Source organism: Ictalurus furcatus, chromosome 16 (assembly GCF_023375685.1).
Source record: "Ictalurus furcatus strain D&B chromosome 16, Billie_1.0, whole genome shotgun sequence".
NCBI classification, from domain to species: domain Eukaryota; kingdom Metazoa; phylum Chordata; class Actinopteri; order Siluriformes; family Ictaluridae; genus Ictalurus; species Ictalurus furcatus.
In genome coordinates, this window is record NC_071270.1 from 16,507,832 (window position 1) to 16,534,642 (window position 26,811).

The 26,811-nt window shown below is 37.3% G+C and overlaps 1 protein-coding gene across 1 annotated transcript in view; it reads right to left on the reverse strand.

Annotated features, from left to right (window-relative positions):
* Positions 1-2,285: 2,285 nt before the first annotated feature.
* Positions 2,286-26,811, reverse strand: part of pitpnab (phosphatidylinositol transfer protein, alpha b) — a 30,283-nt gene continuing 5,757 nt past the window's right edge. The window contains exons 3-11 of the mRNA XM_053645906.1: positions 13,395-13,540; positions 13,173-13,264; positions 12,622-12,629; positions 12,388-12,462; positions 12,204-12,287; positions 10,852-10,929; positions 10,654-10,764; positions 8,894-9,016; positions 2,286-4,147 (exon numbers count right to left, since the gene is read on the reverse strand). Coding sequence (XP_053501881.1) covers positions 4,100-4,147; positions 8,894-9,016; positions 10,654-10,764; positions 10,852-10,929; positions 12,204-12,287; positions 12,388-12,462; positions 12,622-12,629; positions 13,173-13,264; positions 13,395-13,540 — 765 coding nt within the window. The 3' untranslated portion in view covers positions 2,286-4,099. The remainder of the gene's footprint in view (positions 4,148-8,893; positions 9,017-10,653; positions 10,765-10,851; positions 10,930-12,203; positions 12,288-12,387; positions 12,463-12,621; positions 12,630-13,172; positions 13,265-13,394; positions 13,541-26,811) is intronic.

Consider the following 26,811-nt stretch of genomic DNA (forward strand, 5'->3'; position numbering starts at 1 on the left):
CGGCGATTATACCAGAGAATTCATGAAGACACGGTGGACCCCATTTGATCAGCCATGTCTAGGGAGGATGCAGCTGTGGTCACTTTGTTGTATGTATGCTAAAAAAAAAAATGTGATTGGAGATTGCAGTTATACCCCAGTTGTTTGGTAGCATTAGCACCCTTTTTGACCACAGTGATGTGACAGTAACATTATACTGTCTGTTTTCTTAGGCTACATTTACATATACATTTGACGTGCTTTGAAGTCTCTATCAATAAATACATACTGATACTGGTTCACTAGGTTCACTGGTTCACTGGGTTCACTGGTTCACTTCTCCTTGTTTTATTTCATGGTCTTTGTTTCATGTGTTTTCACATACAGTGGTGCATAAAAGTTTGTGAAACCTTTAGAATTTTCTATATACCTGCATAAAGATCAGATTTTAACACATCCTAAAAGTAGACAAAGAGAACCAGTTTAACAAATAAGACAAATATATTATACTTGGTCATTTATTTACTGAGGAAAATGATCTAATATTATATATCTGTCAGTGGCAAAAGTATGTGAACCTCTAGGACTGCAGTTCATTTGTAGGTGATGACATCAGTGTGATGACAATCAGGTGTGAGTGAGCACCTTGTTTTATTTACAGAACAGGGAACTATCAAAGTCTGATCTTCACAAGACATATTTATGGAAGTGTATTATGGCACAAATAAAAGAGATTTCTGAGGACCTCAGGAAAAGAGTTATTGATGCTCATCAGGCTGGAAAAGGTTACAAGACCATCTCTAAATAGTTTGATTTAGTTTGATTCCACCAATCCACACTCAGACAGATTGTGTACAAATGAGGAAATTTCAAGACCACTGTTACCCTCCCCAGAAGTGGTCAACCAACAAAGATCACTCAAAGAGCAAGAAGTGTAATAGTCCATGAAGTCACAAAGGAACCCGGGATAATTTCTAAGCAACTAAAGGCCTCTCTCACATTGGTTAATGTTCACCATCAGGATAACACTGAACAACAATAGTGTGCATGGCAGGGTTGTAAGGAGAAAGTCACTGCTCTCCAAAAAGAACATTGCTGCCCATGTGCAGTTTGCAGAAAATAACGTGGACAAGCCAGAAGGCTAATGGAAAAAAATGTTTTGTGGCTGGATGAGACCAAAATAGAACTTTTTGGTTTAAATGAGAAGTGTTAAGTTTGGAGAAAGGAAAATGCTAAATTCCAGCATAAGTACCTTATCCCATCTGTGAAACATGGTGGTGGTGGTATCGTGGTTTGGGCCTGTTTTGCATCTTTGCAACTCCCAATAATGTCCAAAATGGAACTAGATTTGTGTTGAAATTCATAAACCATCAAAATTCAAGAACACCACATTTTTTCCATATTTATTTTATTCACATCTCCATGTAGTTCAGAAGATAAAATGACAAAAGGCACAAATTCACAGTAAAATGAACTAAAAACAGATAACAAGCAAGGGAGCGACATTAAACAAAAACATTTAAAAATGAATAATTTCTAATTCTGAAATAACCGATTTGTAAACCTGACGACAAAACGAGAACTTTAATAATAACATAGCTATATGAGAGTCTCTTTGCACAGTTATCTGCTTCCTGTACAGGTGAGGAATCAGGTCATTTGATATTCTGCTTTTAAGTCACCTCTTATTCATATTCTCATTTTTATTAAAATGTTCTGGATAGAAGCTTCCCTGTACTGGTCCAGTTTTGCTCTATTTTTTTATAATGAAGAAATGGCAAAACTGCTCTGAGCCCAGTAAAAAGTGGTGGTGACATCTCGGAAAGACCTCACCTATTATAATAGGCAGCAGCAGAGCTCGGAGACTAAAGACATACTGCAGGTACGACGACAATAGGGAACAAAAATACATTTTTCGACACTATCCTGCCAAAGAGGTGGTGTCTGAGGACATTGAAAAGCCATTATGTTAACAATTTATTTCATTTTATGATTTAAAGAGCAGAACCGAATAGTTCAGAATCGATTCTCATTCCAGCTGTTCGTCCTGAAAGAACAGAACCAAACTGCACTAAGTAGTGCAAAAAGCAAATCAGTGTGTTACTGCAATTCTGATTGGCCTTGATGGAGTAACAGCAGCATTAGGGTTTTACCTTAAAGTACACGATCCTGCAAACACAGTATAGTGTAAGTGTAAGACGAGTGCTGATGGGTTGGCAGGACAGTCTGAACTATATATATATATATATATATATATATATATATATATATATATATATATATACACATACACACACACACACACACTATGTACAATTCAAAACATACATCCAAACAGCTCCATGATAGGGTTCTTAGGGCCGATGCAGTTGTGGAGTATTGCTAATGGGATTGTACAGTGTTGAATGTGTAACTCAGCTACATGGATGAGAGTGCAACCCTCAGTCCAGCCATATTTTAAACATCCCTCAATAACATAATTTCAGATACACACACACACACACACACACACACACACACACTGTGTTATACATAGAAAATACAGTCAGACAACCATACTCAAATTAATCCTTGTTTCCTGAATCCAGTCGAGTGCTGACACTTAGCAACATTTTGGGAACAGTATGAATTAATCACTAAAAGACTCTGAGTCAAGTTTTAGTTTTGAAAAAAGCTGTGAGATGAGATGGAAATGTGAACATTATTGCTAAAATCTGGATAAAAGTTTCCTTTTATCAGTTAGAAGTGTGAGAATGGGCCAAAGACTTCAAATAAGCACAACAAACCTTTGTTATCTTTCAAGTAGAGTCTACTTCTCAGATGAAATTAGTATACATCAATGAAAAGGCATAAATGAAAAAAAAAATACACATAAACAGATATTTTACCTGTGCACTATTAAAATCTGGCATGCTTTGTTGATCTGTGAAGTCATCTCAACAAAAAATGGCTGGAGACTGGATGCTTGAGCCATGTAGCCCTCTAGCATAAATTTGCATGCACACACAGACATGTACTTTCCTTATTTCTGTAACTCTCTTCTGTCCTTTCCCACATGCAAACAGGAAATAACAAGGAAATTAAGCACTTAATGAAAGAAATAGAGAAAAAGGACAATGTTTAAGCACAAATTCTGTATACAGAGGACGAAAAAAGGTTGTGAAACATCCTAAATGATCCATAGAGAAGCACAATATACTGATCAACACTTGCTCTGTGAGACAAAGGATGTGCTGGTAAACTTGTATGAAGCTCAAGAAGGCACAGAGCAATCACTGCAGTGTTCTTATTTTATTGACTTTCTTTGCCTTATGATGAATAATAATATATTTAATATAGTAGGCTGGCACCCTGCCTTGACCTCTGAATACACAAATGAGCACCTGTCATTCTGGAGGCCCACTTTTCAAATGAGCTCTCGCTTCAGTGGAAGATGTAATTAATATAATAAGATTTTAAAATAACAATAAGGACATCACGAGAAGTTCAAAACAGAGCACTGAGGAGAGTCAGCTTGGTCCGCAAAACACATCTAAGATTAATTACTAAGAGTAATTACTGGAAAAACTGTTTATACAGCTCTGAAAATAGCTCACCTCCCAATATGTAGGGAATATATACAGAACCACCATCTGATATTGACATATTAATTAGCTTATTGTGTCTCTCTGTGGTGTGTCGGTTTTGTGATGGTGCATGGGAAATGATTGTTTTGTTATATATAAGTGCTATTCATCTTTTTTGTGTGTCTATTTCTTATACTCTATTATCAGCCTGGTTATTTTCATTTATGAATTCTTCCAATTTGATGAAGCTGATGTCTAATACTTATATAAATGAGTGCTAGAGAGAGAGTGAGAGAGATTGTAACTTAGATTACATTACTTATCAAGAAGTAGGAGGAGAAAGACGAAGGATGAGGAATTTTAAAACTCACAACTGTGTAACATGAGGCCAGTCATTAAGTAGAATTAAGTCATTTATAATGTATATTTCGAGGGAAATTTTCCTAACAAGTGACGACATGGGAAGCCTATAATTTCACAATACGGCAATGCAGCCGACACCTCTGTTACACACCAATAAAAATTGTAGCACACTCCGTCTATATACAGAAGATTCAATCTTCAAGAGCCACCATCCCTTTTACGGGGTCCTTCACTCTCATCTGAGAAAGGGGACAACAGAGAGACAGAAAGAAAGACAAAGTTGGTTATTCCTCTTTTTAGTACTAGTAACTCCATCAATAAGTAATTGAACTTTGTTAAAGCTAGCTGGGGTTTTTTCACTCAAAATCTTCTTATAGTGTTCCCAATATGCTTAGAACGTTATTGACAAGCATGCAGACAGAAAATTTCCCTTTCCAAAACAAGAGAAATTGTCAAACAGTAAATTCAAGTATACACTTAAGGTTTACCCAAGTTTACTGAAAAAAAAAATGTTTACTTGTAGAGAAGTACACTTAGTATAAAGCATACTTACTAGGGGTTGCATAAACTAGTCAACTAAAACATTCACTAATCACAGTTATGGGGAGATGGTAACTAGTTGGGGGTGGTGGAAAAAAGGTTAAATGTTAAATTGTTAGTCTGAAAAGATTTCAGACTAGATAAAACCAATTTAACAATCACTCTGGAAAAAGTATTTTTTTAAATTTCCTTTTGCTTTAATGGACTGTTAACAATTTGACATCACTTTGCATGAAGTGTAGAGGTGTGCACAAGGCTGTTTTTTTAATCCAACACTTGTCCACTACTGAAGGAATTCCTCCAACAGTTATTTTTTGGTCTCCCTTAAAGCTAAATAAAATGTAAATCAAATTGTTGCACTGTTGCAGTGAGAATTTCATTGTGACCAATGCTGTGTGAAAGAGCACTTTTGGAGCCGCAGGTTGTACATTACTATCTAATCCCAGTCAGAGCAGCATCTTATTTCAGGTTAAATCAGATGTAGAGTTGAATGTGGTGGAAAAACCTTCCAGATGCTCCTGCAGACACCGTATCCTAAACTCATCACTAAGCTATAAGGAACATCTGCATTGCGCACTCTCAGTTTTAGAATCAGCTATTTCTGCTTCTCATCCATACGAGTTAATTTTAAAAATGTGTAATTAAATTGTGTAACATGAAACAGATTTTAAGTTTGCACATGTATTACAGCAGATTATTTTGTCATTCACAGTGTAGCCTGAAAAAAGCAGTGAAGCTAGAAATGTGTAATTTGTAGCCTATGTATGGCTCTCATTTACAGATGTGGCCTTTAAGAGTATGCATTTTTTCACCTGGTTTCACGAGATTAGTCATGTGTGATCATGCCACACCCTATGGTTCTCAGAATTTAAATTCATTTGTTGTGCTTCACACAATAACCACCAGGTGGCTCATGGAACAACATACTGTAGCTGAACAAATAATATGGTAAAAAAAAAAATGGAATGTGTGGTCGGTTAGATTTAAGAAAAAAATTATGTATGTTTCACATAAAAACAATACATTTCTCATCAAAATTTGTACTAAACCTAATTTAAACAATTTTCTAATTAAAAGATTCAACAATACAAAGTAAGCATGATCGAATCACGTAGTACAGGTACAATAATTATAGTATTTAAATTCATGTGGCTAAAACAGTGTGTGCTAGAACAGTGCAGAAGAGTTCAAGCCTCAGCTCAGTTGAGAATGTTCATTTGATGAACTTTTTCCCCCACCTCAGATCCAACTTCCCCAAAACAGACAACTGACTTCAATCAGCATTTTAAATCCACAGAACAAACATACTACAACTACTGCTAAAATCATTGGATTAAAATCATTCTGATAATAATTACTGTATACTGTTTGCTAATAATATTTAATAAAAACTTAATTTTATTGAAAAATGATCAGAAATGTATTTGTTCAGGCAACACATAGGCATCACTTTGTATTGAAAAGTGGTGGAGATAAAGACGTGGGGGTGGAAAGTAGTGATATAGATATCAGCAGGAGTGGCCTGTTTGAATGAAAACCAGTAAACTAAGGCACTTCACTAGCAGGTTAATTAACTATTCCTATAAGAGATTAATCAGATTCATACACAACCTAAACGCACTATTACAACCTGCATCTGTCACGTGGGGGAGTCCATGGAAACAGATGTACGTGCAGAACTTTATCGGGTTAACATGGGGAACAGGCTCAAGAATACAAACTTTAGGGACAAACATGAGGAGTAGACACACTAGGAACCAGGACTATCAGAACTTAATAAACTTGAAAATAAACACTAAGAAAAATGCTAAATAATCAAAAACAAGTAACACAAGCATAACAAACATAACCTGACATGAAACAATGCTCCAACAACTAAAGAAGAAACACAGGGAACTTCAATAGAGCACTAACCAATCAGGGAAATAAGAAATACATGAGTATGGTTACACAGAAAATGGAGGGAGACAACAGAGGAAGAAGTTCTACACAGGGAACATGGGTGCCCTGTATTGGTCCAAGACGGAACTACCCTTGGGAGGCTATGACAAAGTCTGCACAAAATGACACGAATACACTACTATCCGTGGTAGTCAGGACCTGTAAATCATGTTGTGAATATGCTCTTTCTGTAACACCACATTTGATCAATGTTGCCACTTGTTTAAATTAATACATAAAATGTTTCAATATTTGGCTTCATTTTGATCGATTCACACAGTACAGGTGCCATAACTATAGTATTTAAATTAACATGGGGCAATCGAGGTTCAATCCTCAGCTCATGTGAAGTTTAATTTTATTCAGGACATTGAAAATATATGATCAAATCATGTTTGATGTACAGAAACAAATTATGTTAATGTAATTAACATAAAACTTTAAATCTAAGAAAAGAAGAAAGGTTTCCATTGGCAAGAAAGGAGAAGATGGAATTCATGCAAGGATACTTTGAGGAAGTACATTCATATTTACACATGCACACACGAATCAACTTTCTACACTGAAAAAAAGTGCTCATTAAATGAACTCTCAACTGAGCTGAGGCTCAAACCCTGGTTGCTGACTTACTACTATGTATAATTCAATCTTGTAATTAGAGGCTTGTTTAAATTATTTTTAGCATAAGTTTCGATGAGAAACTTAATATTTTTATGTAAACCATATGTATTTTTTTCTTAAATCTAACCGACCACACATTCCATTTTTTTCAGGCTCAACAATGTTTAATGTGCTCTGCTGCTTGTTGCAAATGGTTCTGAGAGAGGTTCACAGATTTGCGGGCTAAGCACAAGCAGATCATGGGCTTCAGTACAAGAAACAGCACCGTTTGGTTGGTAAAAGAATATATGCTGTATACAGCATATGTCCTGGCAGAACTACTGTATCTACTAGCAAGACCAGTTTGGTCAAATGAAACATGACTGCCCCCTACTAGTCTTGTCTTTCCTGCGCCTGCAGCATGTGCGTGATAACACATGATCCCGCATGAAATTGCACGATCCTTTTTCCTTTGAGGTGCATTTTCAAAAGCCACATCTGTACAGTGTGGTTTGACACATTTTTTGTCGAACACATAAAACAGCCTAAAAATAGAGATGAAACAGATTTTGCTTTAAAGCTTTGTTTTAAGGAAAAGATTAGTTAACTACTTTTTTAAATTGCTGGCAGACTAGTAAAAATTAGCAGCCATGCAACCCCTACCCCATACTACCCGTTTTAAGTATACTTGAAGAGAAGTAGACCAAGCAAACTAGTCATGTTTTATGTGAAGTATACAATATTCTCACGATACATTTTTGCAAACATTTAAAAAAAAATTATTTGTTGGAAAGCCATCAAATTCAATTCATTTGATTGCATTTAAATGTAATAAATAAAAGGTGACTCATAAAACCAGTGAGCAAACAGTATACTTTCAGAGAAATTAATTTTGTGAAGGTTGTGAGAAGCTGAAACCAACTTCTCAAGTTTAAAAGCTCACATAATCTCTGCAGTTTCATTTTGGCTGTCACATATGAATGATCCAATCACATGCTTTGTCATGTCGCATGGTCATTTGCAGATTTCACACAGCTGCCATGTGCACGACACACTGAGCAAAGCCTCCACATGACATCTGTTGTTCGTCTTCTCTGCAATTATGTCATATTATTTGCTGAAACCACAAGAACATCATCTTTGCATTAAGTAAACTAAGGCTTTAAGGCTTCTGAGTAGTAGAACGATAAACAACAATGACAAACCTGGCCTTTTCTGTTGTCAACATTCAGGTGTCCCCTGAAGTTATATGAGCAGGGTGTATTTGAAAATATGCAGCAGAATTATGTGGAAAAATAGTTTTACATTTAAGTAACTATATATAGTGATGGGGCAGCATGCTGATGTAACAAGTAGTTCCAGGGTCCCTGTTTCAATTCTGAGCTAGGGTTACTGTCAGTGTGTAGTCTTGCATGTTGTTCCTGTGTCCATGTAGGTTTCCTACAGGTTCTACATTTTCCTCCCACCTCTCAAAAAACATGTCTGTAGGTGAATGGGCTAGCATAAATTACCCTTAGGTGTGACCAGGATAAAGCAGTTACTGAAGATGAACGAATAAATTTATATTTACAGAGCCAGTGGTGCTACAGAGACATTTTATTGACAGCTGCTAAAATGTATGGAGAACGTCTGACTAGTTTAGCTGTGTCCTGCTCTGCTTGGCTGCTGCTTTTGTCCTCACACTCTGTGCCTCATTATCAGCTTCACTCAATAATTGATATGAAGAAATATAAGAAATATTATAAAAATATATGAACATGTTAAAAAACAAAACAAATAAAATGTTCATTACATATCAGTATCATAATGCAATAGATATAAACAGATGGCAGAGCAATGGTCTGGTGTGTGCTGTATTTCTCTCCCTCACACACATTCTCTCTATATATATCTCTGTCGCTCACCTCATCCAGCTCCCTCCTAGTCTCCTCCTCCATCCTGCGAATGTCATCCATGTTCAGTTCAATCCAGTTGTCAATCCAGCAGAATAGTTGCCGGTGGAAATTAGTGAACAAGCGTTTCTCTTGCTGTTGGCAGAGGGAAAGAAGTAGAATTATTATTATTATTCATACATCCTGATAAATGACATCTCAGAATGGATGAAGAAACGGCACCTTTAAGATCACCTTGGCAAAAATGGACTCTCATCATCCCTGCCTGACCCTCAATCAAACACAACCTCACTATACAGCTAGGCTCAACAACACTCTAGGCAACCAGGACAACCAGAAACCTTCATGTGACTTTCAATGACCATTTGAACTTTACAGACCATATTTCAACAACTGCACAGTCTTGTAGGTTCGTTCAGTATAACAGCAAGAAAATTAGACCCTATGACACTGATCAGGCCACACAGCTTCTAGTCCAGTCTCTGATAATCTCAAAACTGGATTACTAAAACGCAGTACTCCCATACCTCCCAGCCAGCTCCATCAAACCGCTTCAGATCATTTAGAATGCAGCAGCAAACCTTGTTTTCAACCAGCCCAAAAGGACCCACACCACACCCCTCTTTGTCTCCCTCCACTGGCTTCCTGTAGCCACTCGCATCAAATTCAAGGCCTTGACACTCACGTACAAGACCTTGTCTGGAACGGCACCCCCATACCTCAACACCCTCCTTGAGGTTTATGTTCCCTTCCACAACCTGCAATCAGTTAACAACTGACACCTGGTGTGCCACTGACACTCAGTGGGACGTGAGGTCCCTTTCCAGAACCTACAAAGTGACTGTCCCTCAGTGGTGGAATGAACTTCCAACTTCAATCCGGACAGCACAATCTGTTACTATCTTCAACTACACTTAACTAACTTGTCCCCACTCAAAATAATAATAATAAAAAAATCTGCACTTACACCTTTACTCTGTGCACTTTGCTCCTCTAGCACTCAATTAAAAATCTTGCTGCTTTTAATCTTCTCTGCTTGGCATATCGCTTTGGATAAAAGTGTCTGCTAAATGAATAAATGTAAATAAATGTAATTGTAAATGTGTTATATAACAGTGCTATATATATAAACACACATGTACTACAAGGAAAAGTTTGCTCAAAACCCACAGCAGAAAAGTGGAGATGACAAGTCTGAATCCTCATGGCTTGATATTTAAAGAACCAATATTGGCTGTGCTCTCTGCATGGGAGGGATGGCATTACTCTCTTTCCCGTGTCAATCACAAAGACACTAGCCAGTCCTGGCCATCTGTGAGCTCATGTATGCATAAGAAGGATAGCGCTTTCTTATTTTATACTGCCCTGAAACACAGCATGAGCAACAGTTTGTAAAAATGTAGTTGGATGACTTCACATGTCTCAAAGGAACAATGTGTTAACCTCCCTGGTTGGTAGTTGCCGTATGATGAGCCACCTGGTGGGTGGGAATAGTCAAGTGACCAAATTGGGGAGGAAATCCCTGACTTTTTGACAGGGGATCTGTAGGTTTTACCTACAGACTACTTACATAATTTTTTATTCTGTTGATATTATGTTTTCTGAAATATTGGAGGAATTGCTTCAAAAATTACTTAGAATTTCATGTGTTAATTCATCTGCTCTTTGAAGACCCCATTGTTGATGTAGAGCTTGAACGGATGCAGGCTTCGCGAAAGATCATCTGAGGCATAAACAGACATTGCCTCAGAGTTAAATGCACGAGAACTCACCTTCTGAATGAAGTTCTCCACTTTGTTTTGCAGTCCCCACCACTTGAACTTCACTGTTACCAGTTTGTACGCACACATGTGCGGACAGTCTGTCTTTTTAGGCAGTTCTTTCTGCAACCACACATAGACACACAATGTATTTACATAAAGGAAAATGTCAGAATAAAAGAACAGATATTAAAGTAGTATACTGTGCACCTTCCAGTCAGGCCCAAGGGGTCCTCGGGCCGTCTTGGCAGATTTAAACTTGGCCGGATCTTCATCTGGTTTGTAGTCCTGCAGAGGGCAGCATTACACATGTTACTCCTCAAAAACACATTTCCACTTCTCAGATTTTACTTATTCAGCTGCAAAATGACTCAGTGGGGACATCTGAATGCACTGAACACTTGACCCAGGTACTTCATCTGTCTGGTGATTTATTTCTGTGCCATGAATCCTGTCATGTACAGGTTTCTGATTTCCGGAAGCAATTTTCTTTTGAAGACTTACGAAGGAAAGGTGTGTGGGATCACCTGGACTAGGATTAAGACCTAATCAGAGCAATGTTGTCCATTGAAATCATTACATATTTAAGTCAAAACTGTTTAAAACATAGTCAAACAGTTAAACTCACCAGCTATTTAGGTACACAAAAAGCACAGTACATACTGTATGTAGTTGGTATATTATAGTGTTTTATAAGGATTTTCTCGAAACCAAAATAGTGGTTGCAAAAAATAGATTAATAAGGTTTTCTGAGAAGCAAAAAACACATTAAACTAAAGATAATTTAGACAGAACTTAATCTGATAAAATTGCAGTACGTTCTCATGATGAGATGATGAGATGATCTGGCTCATACTAAATGCCAGAATGTCCTTTGAAGTTCCTGTTTTGGTAAAGACAAATGAGGCTAATGGATTTAAAGTATTTTAATTTTTTCTCCACAATCAATTTAACTCAGAAAGGCTAGGGAACAACTAAATGTTTTGAAATGTTTGGACTATATGTAGTGTTTAAAAGAGATAGCAGTGCAGCTTATTCTGTTTTGACAATAGTAAACATGAGAAAAGTCTGATATGTCTGCTTGTTTACAAGCTATTAAGTGATGCAGAATTTATTATAAAATACCACATAATAGTAGTCGGGGAACTGTCATCTTTCAATGCAGGCAAAAATAGTCAGAAGTAGAAATTGACTATTTTCTTGCACTATCATTGATCTGTGACATACTGACATACAATCTAGTCTGTATTGATCAAGAAAAATTTCTATAATACATGAAATGCGTATATAAGAGTAAGAAAAAAGCACCTTCAATGAGTTTTACAATGTTGCACAAAGTAAAATTACCTCTGTGCTTTCTGGTAACTTTCCTATCTATAGTGAAATTGAATTGAAGTCCCTTGAACCATGATGATTTGCATTTTTTGACATATGTATTTTTAGACAAGCCAAAATAAATTTCATTCCAGTTGTGCTCTGCATATTCAAGGAGTTTAAAATGAGAAATAATAACATTTTCTTTCTTCCTTTTTTATTCAGCCAGACAAGAAGCCTGTTCTTACCTTTGGCTCCACCTGACTTCTGTCAGCGATGTCAATATACACCACATCCACCTTCTTCCAGGTGTCAGGGTCCAGACCGTGCACCTGCACAGGCCAAGCGAAACACACACTCAAAGTCACATTCAGTTACTCTGAGAAAGCGTGACCCCAGCAGTGACCTTTCAGCCAAATAAAGAGTACTCACATTCTCCTGATGACCCATGTCAGGTTTATGCCATGTTTCTATCTTGATGAGGAAATTCTCTTTCATGTACTCGTTCTGCAGGATAAGAGCATTGTTATTATTAGTATACAATATATTAAATTAATCATAGTGAAGTGATATTTGACATTTATTGGTGTGTGTGTGTGTGTGTGTGTGTACATGTGCAGTGGCCTGTGTATGTGTGAGGTGAAGTATAAGTGGTTATCTACTCACCGTGATTACTGTAGAAAGGGAGAGAAATGACAAGGAAGGAGAAAGGACACATCAGATATAATATATTTTATAGTATCTATAGTACATTTCTCTATAAAGTATATGTTCACATGCACAGTATATACTCTACAAAAATATACAAAACAGTTTGTGTGTGTGGGCATGTTTATATATCTTAGTGGAGACCACATGTTCCCACGAGGATAACAATATCTAACAGTTTTGAACTTGTGGGGAGGTTTAGCTGCCCATGAGGAAAACCTTTGCTGTTGTTGTTGTTTTTTTGACAATAACACAACTATTATTTTATTTATAAATTGAAAGATTCAAAAGGTTATTGAGGTTAAGGTAAGGGCTAGCATTACTTAGCTGCATTAATTTAATTATGTCAATTAAATGTGTGTGTGTGTGTGTGTGCGTGCATGTGCATGCGTGTGTGTGCCATCATGGTAACCTCCGTTCCCTGTGCTGTAACTCCACTCCCACTCTGCTCAATCAGTTAATTATTTAACAGAAAGATAGAACTTAGTGATTGTGTGTGTGTGTATTACCTGTGCGACAGTATGGGTATGCATTCCAGGCTTTCTCATGAATGTTAAGAGCTGAAGCTGGTGCTAGCATTCTCACAAATGATGGTACTTTACTAAAAGACAAAAACAGCAAGACAGAAAAATGGATTGAAGAAAAGCTTGTGTGACACAGCATGTTTCTCACATGTATTTATGATGTATGCGTATTATTATAGGTATGTGTGTGTGCATGTGATAACTCACCTCTGCAGGTGGTAGATTTTGTGTGTGTATTGGCCTTTTTCTCCATCTTTCTCGTATGGTTCATTCTTCAGGACCTCCACGCCCTCTCCTCCCCCCGTCTCATTCTTACTTGCCTCGGCTACTGAGTACAGCTGACCTACCTGGTACTATACAACACACACACATAAATAGAAACACTAAGACAGCAGTTTCAGCTCAATACAATGAACCAGTCTTGTGACATTTGGATTCATATAATTCCAAATACAGATATCCAAATAATACTTTTCAATTAAGAAGACGGTTGAATCTACACAAATTCAATCTCATTATTTAATGCCATCATTCAAGTATAACTGCTGTCTCTCTCATGTTCTCCCTCCCTCATTCTCTATTTTCTACCCTTTGACCATTATTCCATGTAGTGCACACACAATGCATACTGAACAAAGGTTTCTTTCACTCCTTAATCACCTCCAACATTGTGCAAAAGAGCCTAAGATCACATACAGTACACTAACCAGGCAAGATTGTTTAAAAACAAATGCAGAAAATGAGCATGAAGAACAGAAATGTAATTGTGTAAATGAGTTCAAGCATATTAGTGAGGACTTAAGGATTTGTTACAATAAGCTGATTTCACTCTGCTGCAACACTTTGCAGTTAGTTCTAATCTTACATGTTTTATACCAGAAAACAACATAAAAGCTCACACTGAACTTTGAGATGGTACAAAATTTACATTTCAGTACTTAGCAAAAGAGATCAACAATCAAATATTGCTCCTCCCACTGTGGGTCAGTCACTGAGCTACTGCAACAAAATTAAAAACAAAAATTCTAACTATTAGGCAAGTGTATGTAGAGTTTTTATTGTGTTTCAGTTTCCATAAATACAAAAATCATATCAAAACAAATTACATTTCCATATTGTTTAACTAGGTAACATTTGAAATTGTGATATTAAACTAACAAATAAATGTGGATTTTCATGGATCATTGTGAGTTTATGAATTACATCCATCTGTACAGGGTTGTGCTCCCTTAATTTCAAACCACTATTAAACTAAAAGCACCTAGCAGTGATTCACATTATTTTGCTCAGATCCAATAACAGTTCAGATTATCCATATATGTTATAAGTGTAAACAGACCTCTGCCATGATCCAATCTGCAAGCATACATTTTCCAAATCAATAACATGCATGATCCACTAATTTGTGAGGCAATCAATAATTGTGGTAGCAATAAAATAAATTACCTAACAGCACAAGATTATATACTTTGAAGGTTGGCTGACACTGGGCTTATAAATACTGTACATCAGTGTATTTGGACATACCAGTGCCGAATTACTTTCTATACCATTAATCAAGTATGAGAAGACATTATAGTATGATACTAGAGCTGCAAGTATAGACTATTTTTGTTTTTGAATATCCGGATGAACAATGGCCAGGATATTAAAAAATTCTATATGAATAAGAAAAGCTCAAGATTGTTTTTTACATTGATTTCATAAATCCCATCAACAGAATACAATCTAAATAAAAGGTTAAGACTGAAAACATATACTGTACATAATCAACTTGCTTACAGCTGTTTTACTGTCAAAAATGACAATAAAATAAGTAATTATCAAATTTCATTTTTAATGAGCTACTGTGTTTTTAATCCGCATTTTTTTTACAGCCTAGTAAAAGAATTTGTGTCCTTATGTGGGGCCTTGCACATGGTGGTTTGTACCTTTGAACCTTTTATTTAGATTGTATTCTGTTGGTAATAATGATAAATGAGGTTCATATTTGTACCAGAGCATGCACTAATTGCTACTGTCTCTGTAAACAATGCCTTCAGAGATAGAGTAGGATGCTGTCAGTTACTTGCATTTAATTCTAGACTTTCAGCACTGCAAACTTACAGACCAGATTTATAGAAAACTCCCAGAATGCACCTGCTCTTAAGACTGTTACTGTCACCATGAAGTATTTAAAAAATTGTAGCATGTACTTAATTTATGGGGACTTCAATAATATCAGTTGTTTTTCCTATTACAATATGGTTAAACATTCTTTTACCAATGGCTAGGTTAATGTTACTCAACATTATGGCGCTCTTACTTGAGGTCTCACCAAGATGTGCTCTTGCAAGTTGTGCTATTGTGCCATTTCATTTTTTCCACAAGAGGAACCAAGAGGAAAAGGATTTTACCAAACCACATTTTAATAATAACAGTCAATAATTCTAAATGTTTGACCATTTTCTAATTAATTTAATAATTTAACTTTATTTAAGTACTGACCTAAAATGTATCAATATTTGTTGCAGCCCTACCTTCTTGGGAATATACAGTACACATGCATGCCAAAAACTTCTAATAAAATAACATACTGGCATATTACACTTCCATTAAGTACCTCTGTCATGCAGCCATCTTTCCCTGGTACCATCTCAGCAAGATACCAGGTTGGTGCTGGTTCCAAAGGACCAGTTATCCAGGGTTCTTGTAAACACAATTACTTGTGTTTAACTAGAGATTTATTTTTCCTAATTACCAAGGGGGGTGACAATCACCTGAATAACCTATGCCAACAATGTCATGAGGAACAGGACTCATTTTAAAGTAGAAATGAGTGAAAAGGGTACAGTAGGGAATGTACCAGGCACAAAACGAAATGCTCTCTAGGTTCACCCTCATAGAACACTGCAAGGAAAACTGATTGATTCACAAAACTGCTCAATATGACCTTGGGCAGGAATCCCAGATTCAAGGTCAACCTAGATTCACCTGGCTTACTGCCAGAGCATGCAATTTTCCCCCTCTTTTTGCCAAAGTGATCATCAGCAAATTGCAGTTTTCAGAAGCAGTCCTTTCAGTTCCATAGTTTTGTAAGAAGGGGCCTTAAGGGACTTCAGCAAATAAGGGAGATAACACACAAGCCTTTTGGCAGATTGCGGCACCTTGCCCCATTGGGAAAGACTGTAATAAGTTTATTAGACCCACCACCTAAGGGTATACAAGGCATGTATACTAGTGGCTCTAAGATTCAGGAGTGTTTCCTGGACTGCTGGGGCACAATTGGCCAAACCCACAAGGAGAGGTGACCTTGATGAGTGGCAAATCGTTCATCCATTTGGGACAGCAGACCTGAAGCTACCATGGTGATCTGACCACAAAAAGCAGTAGTGTAAAACAAGGTATTGCCTACCACTTCAGGGCAACAAGCAAGACTCTGTGGCTTATGACTCTGTGGATACAGAATTCTGTGCAATGTGGGAAGAATCAGCTTTCAAGAAGGAAATGTGCACAGTGGATGGTAAGATAGTCCGAACGAACAGTCCAGCTCTGCCAGGAAAAACCCCAATCTGCAATGTATTGACATGACATTGGCAAATGCAGATCACCTGCATGTTGCCAAACATTTCCCAGATACTGGCTACCAATTCTGGGTGCTCTTCTCATTGAGACAAGGACATATTTTGGTGTGTGGCCTTTGTGGCAGATGAATTATATGACGTGCTTCAGTGTTATGCACCTCATTTCTGAGTTCACCCTTGAGACCAAGCCATAATTCTCCTTGATGGGGGCCAATAGAAGCTACTTGCATACAACTTTAAATCACCCATGGTGCTAGAGAGAGGCTGAATGGATTGGCTTTTAATTGGATTGTCTGACCCTGGAAGAGCACGAGAAAATAAGCATTGTGCTTGTCCACCTACCTGTACTGTCCTGTAGTTGAATGGTTTGAACTTTTGACAACTTCAGTATATTAAAAAGAACCAGATTAGTCCATAGTTGGACAGATTGCTCTTGTGCTAACAGTAAGACAGTAATGTATTGGCACTGTGTGCCACACATGGTGCAATATTGTAAGTTATCCCTAGAAAATCAACATTACTTCTGCATGTATCAGTGCGCATCCTGAAGTAGTGCTAGCAGGGAGAAAGAGAGGTAAGTGTTGCTTACCAAGCAGAAAGGAAAAACTACACACTGGAGGTCATAGCAAACTTCATGAACAGCTTGGTGAGTGGTAGCTAATAAGTTTTCATGGACTGTTCTAACAAAAATGTGCTAGTAATGTATATAAAATTTACTCACCAAGGTAGAACAGATGAGATGAGAGGATACTATCCCCAGCTTTAGAGGACAAGAAAACTATAGCTCCAACTGTACTCACTGGCTGCCAAGTGGATAGCTATGGTCTGATATATGAGACGTGAAGAAGAAATGGAAAGATGCAAATAGGGCATCATACTCTCCTATGTGAAATTGTTGAACGATCTTGGTATGCAAGTGATTCTCACAGCATTTGGTGGTTATAATGGTTGAAAAATAAAACACAGTTGTGCTGCTGAAATCAGGCAAATATCTCAATGAACTAAATTAAAGAAGAGAAAATAAATATTTCCATATATAACAATGTCTGTCTTCCAACAAAGATGGAGAAGGAAATTGCAGATTCTGCAGCTTTAGAGAAGGAAACGTCTCACCTCTAGAAAATGTGGACATGCAAATTTTTGGACACGCAATGAACATTTATTGTGAGTCATATATTAAGCTCACTTAATTTAGTGCTACACTGTATTTTGTAATCCCAGAATTTTAGCTTACATTTCTATGCAGTTTCTTGTTAGCTTCTATTTAAATGTTTGATCATGTGAAAAACACCCATGTTATGATGTAATATGTTTTTTTGTCTCAACAAATAGATCTGTTTATGTATTGTTTACCTGTTAGTTAAAGCATACAAATCAGCGGACCTTCATCCTGCCCCCCCTTCTCAAGACAATGCGCGTGTCAGACGTGCGTGACACTGCGATTCAGTTGGTACATCAAAATTCAACAGGAGACTAGCAACGGCAACTTTTTCTGAGGTACAGTAAGTAAATTTTTAGATAATAACTCGATAATAAAAACACCACACGTTAAATGTTTAAACATTAACGCTACACATTATTTTAACTTACAAGGGTATAGTAACATTAGTTGGTCAGGCTAGCGAGCTGTCTAGTAATGGTAGAGCTAGCCTTGACACCGAACTGAACACTCAGTCAAAATGACGTAGCTCTAATATTATCGATAAGTTAAGAGAACAGCTTACTGATGTTAGGTAACGTTATCAAGAGCGTACAACTACCAACTTTTGGGTACGTTTTATTTCTCCCATTCACCGGCTTTCTCGCTACCACCACTCGCTCACTTCATTAGCTGTCTAGCTCGCTCAACTACCACTGCTCTTGCTCTCTCTCTCTCTTGCTCCGTACTGTCAGCTCGCTCTCTCATCTTTTTAAAAATTAGTCAGGAAGCCGACAACAAGCCTGACTTTAATTTTAATGTTATCTTTGTACTCATGGCAGGGTTGTGCAGCTCTAATCAGTCTGATTGCTAAACACTGCTGTGACTGCTGCTGCAGACAGTCATGGAGCAGACACTTTGTTTATATAATTTTAGCGTCCATCTTCAAACTAAGTATTGATAACACGCTTATCAATAAGCATACCCCTACAGACAGGCACTGGAAAAGATTTTTTCCAAGCCAAGGAAAATTAAATGTTCCAGCAAGCAATGCCAACTATGCAAATAGGCACATTTGAAAATGTATTCCATAATGTAAAGTTATTTATTTTGAAATAGTTATTTCATTTTGACATGTTCATCAAAAATCAGAGTCTGTGTTTTGTTCTTTAATATATTTTGAAAATGGAAAATGTATTTTAATATGTAGCTATTTATTTCTTAATAGTTATTTATGTTGACATATAGATAGCTATTTATTTTGACTAGTTATTTGTTTGCAATAAATATTTATTCATAAACCTTTGTTTGACTAGTTTATTACTGAACTCACACGCTGCGCCAACCACCACCACAAGTAAATTCTCAACCCGTGGGAAACACTGTTATATATATTGACTTTGTGTCTGCACTCAGACTGGAACATGTAAATTTACTGGAATGAAGCATGAAAAAATTTAGAAACTTTTACGATTTTACAAACTTTTACAATACAATTACAATCCATAGAAATAAGTGACTGATAGATACAGATAAGGCCAGCTTTTGATCTTTTTGCACCTATTATTGGCACTTCTGTGCTGATAGATGTGTGAGTGCAGGAGCCAGCAATGATATGCACAAGGAAAGTGTGATGAAAATATGGAAGGATAATGCATGAATTCTGAAGTGATTATTCTCATTATGGTCATGCATCGAATATATAACTGAGATTAAAACAAAACATATATGAAAGTGTTATTTTTAGAAAATAGAAAAACAGAGGCAGACAATAAAACATCTTTTTCACAGGTCTGTGCGTGTGTGTATGTGTGTCTTCATATAGTATGTGTGCATCTATAACATAGAGACAGAGAAAGCAATGCAGACTAGACTATTTTTAGCACAAACATCCACACTACACTGGCCAAGGAGAAAAAAGAGGAGGGTGTGCAGAGATGCATCTTCAGTTGCCTTTATTTTTAGTGCTGTGTCAAGGATTATATGACAGGAAGATGGCAAAATGAGAGAGAGAGAGAGAGAGAGAGAGAGAGAGAGAGAGAGAGAGAGATGATTGATGAAATTTACTATTAAGTAAACACATTTAGATGTTCAGATGAGCTGTATAGAAGGACAAAATAACATTGTTTGTGTGTGTGTGTGTGTGTGTGTGTGTGTGTGTGTGTGACATCACTAAGCCTGAGATATTACACCAGCAGCATCTTCTGCACCATCCTCTCCCAACCAATCAAAGGCTACATTTTCCAACCAATCCCAGTCCACAAGCACTACATGTCACTGTGCAGCACGTACAGCACACACACACACACACACACACACACACACACACACACATACATACATAGATACATATATATATATATATATATATATAGAGAGAGAGAGAGAGAGAGAGAGAGAGAGAGAGAGAGAGATACATGCATACACACAGACATTTTCAGAAAGCTTGTATAACCAAAGAAAGAGATGGTAAGAGGGAATGAGAAGCAGTATAAGAACATAATGTACAAGAACCAACATTGAGAAATAAAGAGAAACAAGGTGAAGTGCATTTGCCTCTTCTTCAGTCTACAGGGCCATATATCTCTCACGTGAATGAATTATTGGTTTAATATGCTACTTTACTTCACAGAAAAAAGATCAGGCTTTGGGGTTTGGCTCCATTCCTGCCAGCTTTATTATCCAGATAGAAAAAAAATCCAGTCACGATCAGCTGAGTGAAATGTTATGTAACTTTGCTTTCCTGCACAAAATATGCATTTCCTACAATATATCTGTATTATTGTCACTGTGAATAAAAAAAGACAGTTTTGATTTGTATATTTTCACTATGAGCCTTTGATTACTGTTGTTTGGAAGATGTCAACATAATCAAAGGTATCCCACAATGCTATTGTTTGTTGTCAGGTCTTTTTTTATGTGCATATGAACAGGTAACACATTTTTCATCATAGGATAAAGGTTATCAGCCAGAATAACTTTGCACTGATTTGCAGTGACCCTTCCCTCTAAGGGACCAAGTGCCCCCACACACCTACATAATTACATGCCTTTATTACTAGTTTCACTGCAATTACTGAATAATTCAGTAGCTGTGTCCAAAACTATGCCCTATTCACTACATAGTGCATTATTTTGGGGGTCTGCCATTTTGTAGTGCTGTCCAAAACATAATGGGGGAATATCCAGTGCACCTTTTTAATGTCATAATGCATCATGATATGTAGTGCACAAAAATGCACCTTAAAACAACAAAATAACCATATTGTGTTCTTTAGTTTGATTTACACATACTTTCACAGGGGAGTACAGCAAGCTAATGTGGTAATGGCCCTTCAGACCTCAGACACCTTACAAATGTACAGAGTGGTTTATTTGTCATGTCATATCAATGGGAATATACTTCAAATATATTTTTTCTCATATGAATTCATAGGGGTGCCAATAATTGTTGCACACTTATATATAACAAAGATTTTTTATTTTTTTTTGCAATTGTTTGATATCCATGAGAGCAGAGTATTTTTATGAACTTCTTGATCAAATGATCAAAAGGTTAAACAATAAAGACAATTTTTCACAGCTTTCTTTGCTCATATTTACCAAGGGTGCCGATATTAGTGGAGGGCACTGAATATCCTTGAAAAACATCTTCAAGCAATGTACTGTATTCAGTAGCAATGTATTCATTGGCATTCCATATATCAGTCCCTCCAGGATTTCACAATTTTGCAATCACAGAAATTAACGAAAAATCAAGCAAACTCCGAAAAATATTCGGAGGAGCTTACAATTTTTCATAATTACCACAGATTTTCTGCAGATTTGGCCCAAGAGACATAATGTGATGTCATAACAATGTGCATTCGATCACAGTCCTCTTTGACATGAATCTAGCAATTGTAATTTTGCCAAAAAAGCACAAAAAACTGAACAAATTGCATCGCACAATTTTTTAAAAAGCTGCAGCAAAATCAAGAATTTTTGGCCGCAACAATCACAAAAAAACTCTGCAAAATCCTGTACGGACTGATATATCACAATAACCTACATTTACTGTAACCTCTTTTTCAATAAGGTTTGCTGAGGCTCTGGATAGGTTCTAGACTTCTTGTCCAAAACACTCACAGACAAATCAGCAATAGACAAATCAACACACTGAACAAACTAGATCCCATACTCTTAAAAAATGAAATATAGTGGAAGGGAGAAGTAACACAGAAGGTAAACCAGTCCTTTATTAACCATGCTGATCCTCTGAATCCATTTTAACATTAATTTAGCTACAGCTTAAAACAGAACCACCAGCCAAACCCACTTCTGTGAAGCAAAATCTTTAATTAACACCTTTTAATAAAGTGCTCTCCAAAGTGCACTATGTTCCAGCTTTCTGCAATCTACAACAGAGGTGTTAATTTAAAGCTGCTGATCTTACTGTGTGAGGTCATTGCACACTAGTAATTCGACCAACTTTCCAAAATCCAAAAGGTACATGCCACAGGGCCACCAGAGCAATAGGGGCAAGCTGGCATTTGACCCGCCACTTTTCAAGCTACTTGGACAGTGACCCAGAACTTCAGGCAATAACAGACAGGTCTGACTCAGTTGAAAAACCAATCAAAGCTTCCAGTTCAGCTGGGGGCGACATTTCTACATTTCTACTAAAGGGGATCTCCTATGAGTGATAAAGGGTTATCTGCACTTTGGCACTCACTAGAGCTTAATAATCGTGTGTTGAAACAGTATTGCTAACGTTTCAATATTTTAAGTGACATATGCACATATTCTGTATTCTGAATCAATTGCATGAACATTCCTCGAATGATATTCTTCAAATAATGTAAGTAAGGTTGCTGGGAAAATGTTATTGAAACAGACAGTTACTACAGTGACAAACAGCCTACTGCAGAATGTGAACATGTCTTCGATTTTTTCAAACATATTTTAGAATTAGTGCTATCTAACTTTGTGAACTAATTTTTTGCTCTTATTAGCTGCCTGAGGAATAAACTGCAAAATGAAGCATGTTGAAACAAACTACTCTGACATTCATTAAAAGGTGTTTTGTACCCTGTTATTGTATTATAATCAGACCCTGGCCCCATATAGCGCTAAAAGCAAAATAAATAGTCTTTTATAGAAAATGACTGATGTACCTCTTCTCTTAGACAAAACTCTTGACCCACCACTTTTGGAGTAGTGGTACCACCCCTGACATGCCAGGTAGGCAAATATGAAAATGAATGCAAATGTTTTATTATGGCAATACATACCTGTGAAAGTAGTTCATTAACACTACACAGATCCACTACAGGAATACACTTTAAAAACTGCTATAAAATTACAGCACTTAATTTAACAGCAACATAATCATCTATGATTTTACAGAATTGTGCTGTAAACACTATTGATTCTATGTGGGAAATTGGTTTACAGTAAAATGCCAGAAAAAAGGCATGAATTGTAGGATGGGAGTGAGAATGCTAAAGATTCTTTTTGTGTCGACATCTGAAAATTAGTGGAGCATTTTTGTGCCATGTATTATAGCGAATATTTTAGGGAAACATAAATCCTTTTGTTGTATGTTTATATGCAAGCAGACACTTCATTTTAGTAAAGGACTAAAATTAGTCTTTTAGTGCAAGTGAATCAGTGCAAGCTATTTGAGGGAAATGGTGGCTTAGTGGTGGTTGAGGGAAGTGGTGGCTCATTTGAGCTACAGATCAGTTGTGAACTCCCAGCACTGCCAAGCTTTTATGGTTGGTCCTTGAGCAAAGCCCTTAACCTTAAACTGCTCAGTTGTATCCAGCCCGTAAGTCACTCTGGATAAAAGCCTCAGGCACATGGGATATATTTAATTTCATAATTCAACTCTGCTGCTGGTAAATTACTGTAAATTCTACTTATTCATATATATATATATATGAATAATTTAATAAAACATAATATAACATAACCCATAATTTAATAAATTAATGAATAAAACATATATTAAATTCTATATTTTTTTACAGGGTAGGAGTATGAGATGAGACTAGAAAGTGGGATATATTCATGGTATTGAAACGTTTAACGCAACCCTTTAAATTACGTCATATCCCTGTTACATATAGTTGCATGCATAATAGACATAAATACATCCATAAATTAACAATGATAATCTTGATGCTCATCCCACAACTATATGCAGACTTGAGTAATTGCACTTGAGTGAAATTCTAGATGAGTCAGCATGCTTCTATACTATCTCTTTTACACATTTATGAATTTACAAAGTCAGAAGAAAAAGAAAAAAAAAGTGTTTCCATTAGCTTATGTTACGCAATTATTCTGAACAGGCTACAACAAGAGAACAGTCACACAAACAGAGTCATGGACCATTAACATTAATTTGAAAAATCTCTTTCCATAACCTTTTATCAAATCACTTAATGAATAAGACCCTCACTGCAGCTAAGAATAAAAGCTACATTCAGGGGTTTCTTTCTGAATATCTAGTATCTGTTATTTTCATTGGTTGTCTAATGTGTAAATTTAAAATTCTTATAAAACTCCATGCATGAGATTTAGATACTCCCATGCACATGTTCAGGCATTAGCCCTGGCGTAAGCAGCTTAAAAGGGGTAAGCATTCTGCCATAAAGCTAGCATTTGATAGGTTATTTGTCAGGTTACATAGCACAGTATTGCATCTCTCAGCCTCAGCATCTCATAATTTTGCAAAATTCACAATTTTCAATAATTATCACATGCTATATGTAAATACTGCATCTTGCAATCATTGGGAATCCCCACCAAAATCCTAGCTAGACGTAGTGTTTGCATTATTATAATAGCTGTTTTCTTTGTCAAAGACAATTTATCAAAGATTCTATTAAAATATGCCTGTGAAGTGCAGTGCACGCAAGTATGGTAAATACAAAGAGGTGTTATTTTGTACTGTTTCCCAGAATGTTAAATGAGTGGGGAGATCACGCGTACAAAACCCATTGATGCCAAAGCCATCCATGGCCAGGAACCAAGAGAGCAAAATTCACTGTGCTGTTTGTTTGAAAGCGAAGATATAGTCTCTCTCCCCTGTCAATGACAGTGACACCAGCCAATCATACCATGTGTGAGCTCATATATGCAGAACAGGATAGATTTCCTCCAATTGCTTCAGATTTTTTCCTGTGGGAGGTGGTAGCTCAGTGGTTAAGACAGTGGACTCCTGACAGTGGATTCCTGAAAGTCATGAGTTCAAAGCACTACCAACCTGCCACTGTCGAGCCCTCCAAATACAAGTTGCTCTGGATAAGGGTGTCTGCCAAATGCCGTAAATGAGTAGGTTATACTGTGCTGTGACTTATCATGAGCAGTTGTAAAAACATGAGATTGGATGGCTTCATGTATCTTGGAGGAATTACATACCAGATTTCACGCTCCCTAGTTGTTTTTTGTTGTACAGTATCTCACAAAAGTGAGTACACTCCTCACATTTTTGTAAATATTTGATTATATCTTTTGATTATATATTTTAATCTTTTAATGTAACACTGAAGAAATGACACTTTGCTACAATGTAAAGTAGTGAGTGTACAGCTTGTATTACAGTGTAAATTTGCTGTCCCCTCAAAATAACTCAACAAACAGCCATTAATGTCTAAACCGCTGGCAACAAAAGTGAGTACCCCCCTATGTGAAAATGTCCAAATTGGGCCCAAAGTGTCAATATTTTGTGTGGCCACCAATATTTTCCAGCACTGCCTTAACCCTCTTGGGCAAGGAGTTCACCAGAGCTTCACAGGCTGCCACTGGAGTCCTCTTCCACTCCTCCATGACGACATCACAGAGCTGGTGGATGTTAGAGACCTTGTGCTCCTCCACCTTCGTTTGAGGATGCCCCACAGATGCTCAAAAGGGTTTAGTCCATCACCTTCACCCTCAGCTTCTTTAGCAAGGCAGTGGTCGTCTTGGAAGTGTGTTTGGGTTCGTTATCGTGCTGGAATACTGCCCTGCGGCCCAGTCTCCGAAGGGAGGGGATCATGCTCTGCTTCAGTATGTCACAGAACATGTTGGCATTCATGGTTCCCTCAATGAACTGTTGCTCCCCAATGCCGTCAGCACTCATGCAGCCCCAGACCATGACACTCCCACCACCATGCTTGACTGTAGGCAAGACACACTTGTCTTTGTACTCCTCACCTGGTTGCCGCCACACACGCTTGACACCATCTGAACCAAATAAGTTAATCTTGGTCTCATCAGACCACAGAACATGGTTCCAGTAATCCATGTCCTTAGTCTGCTTGTCTTCAGCAAACTGTTTGCAGGCTTTCTTGTGCATCATCTTTAGACGAGGCTTCCTTCTGGGACGCCAGACATGCAGACCGATTTGATGCAGTGTGTGGCGTATGCTCTGAGCACTGACAGGCTGACCCCCACCCCTTCAACCTCTGCAGCAATGCTGGCAGCACTCATATGTCTATTTCCCAAAGAGAACCTCTGGATATGATGCTGAGCATGTGCACTCAACTTCTTTGGTGGACCATGGCGAGGCCTGTTCTGAGTGGAACCTGTCCTGTTAAACCGCTGTATGGTCTTGGCCACCGTGCTGCAGCTCAGTGTCAGGGTCTTGACAATCTTCTTATAGCCTAGGCCATCTTTATGTAGAGCAACAATTCTTTTTTTCAGATCCTCAGAGAGTTCTTTATCATTAGGTGCCATGTTGAACTTCCAGTGACCAGTATGAGGGAGTGTGAGAGCGATGACACCAAATTTAACACACCTGCTCCCCATTCACACCTGAGACCTTGTTACACCAACAAGTCACGTGACACCGGGAAGGAAAAATGACTAATTGAGCCCAATTTGGACATTTTCACTTAAGGGTGTACTCACTTTTGTTGCCTGCGGTTTAGACATTAATGGCTGTGTGTTGAGT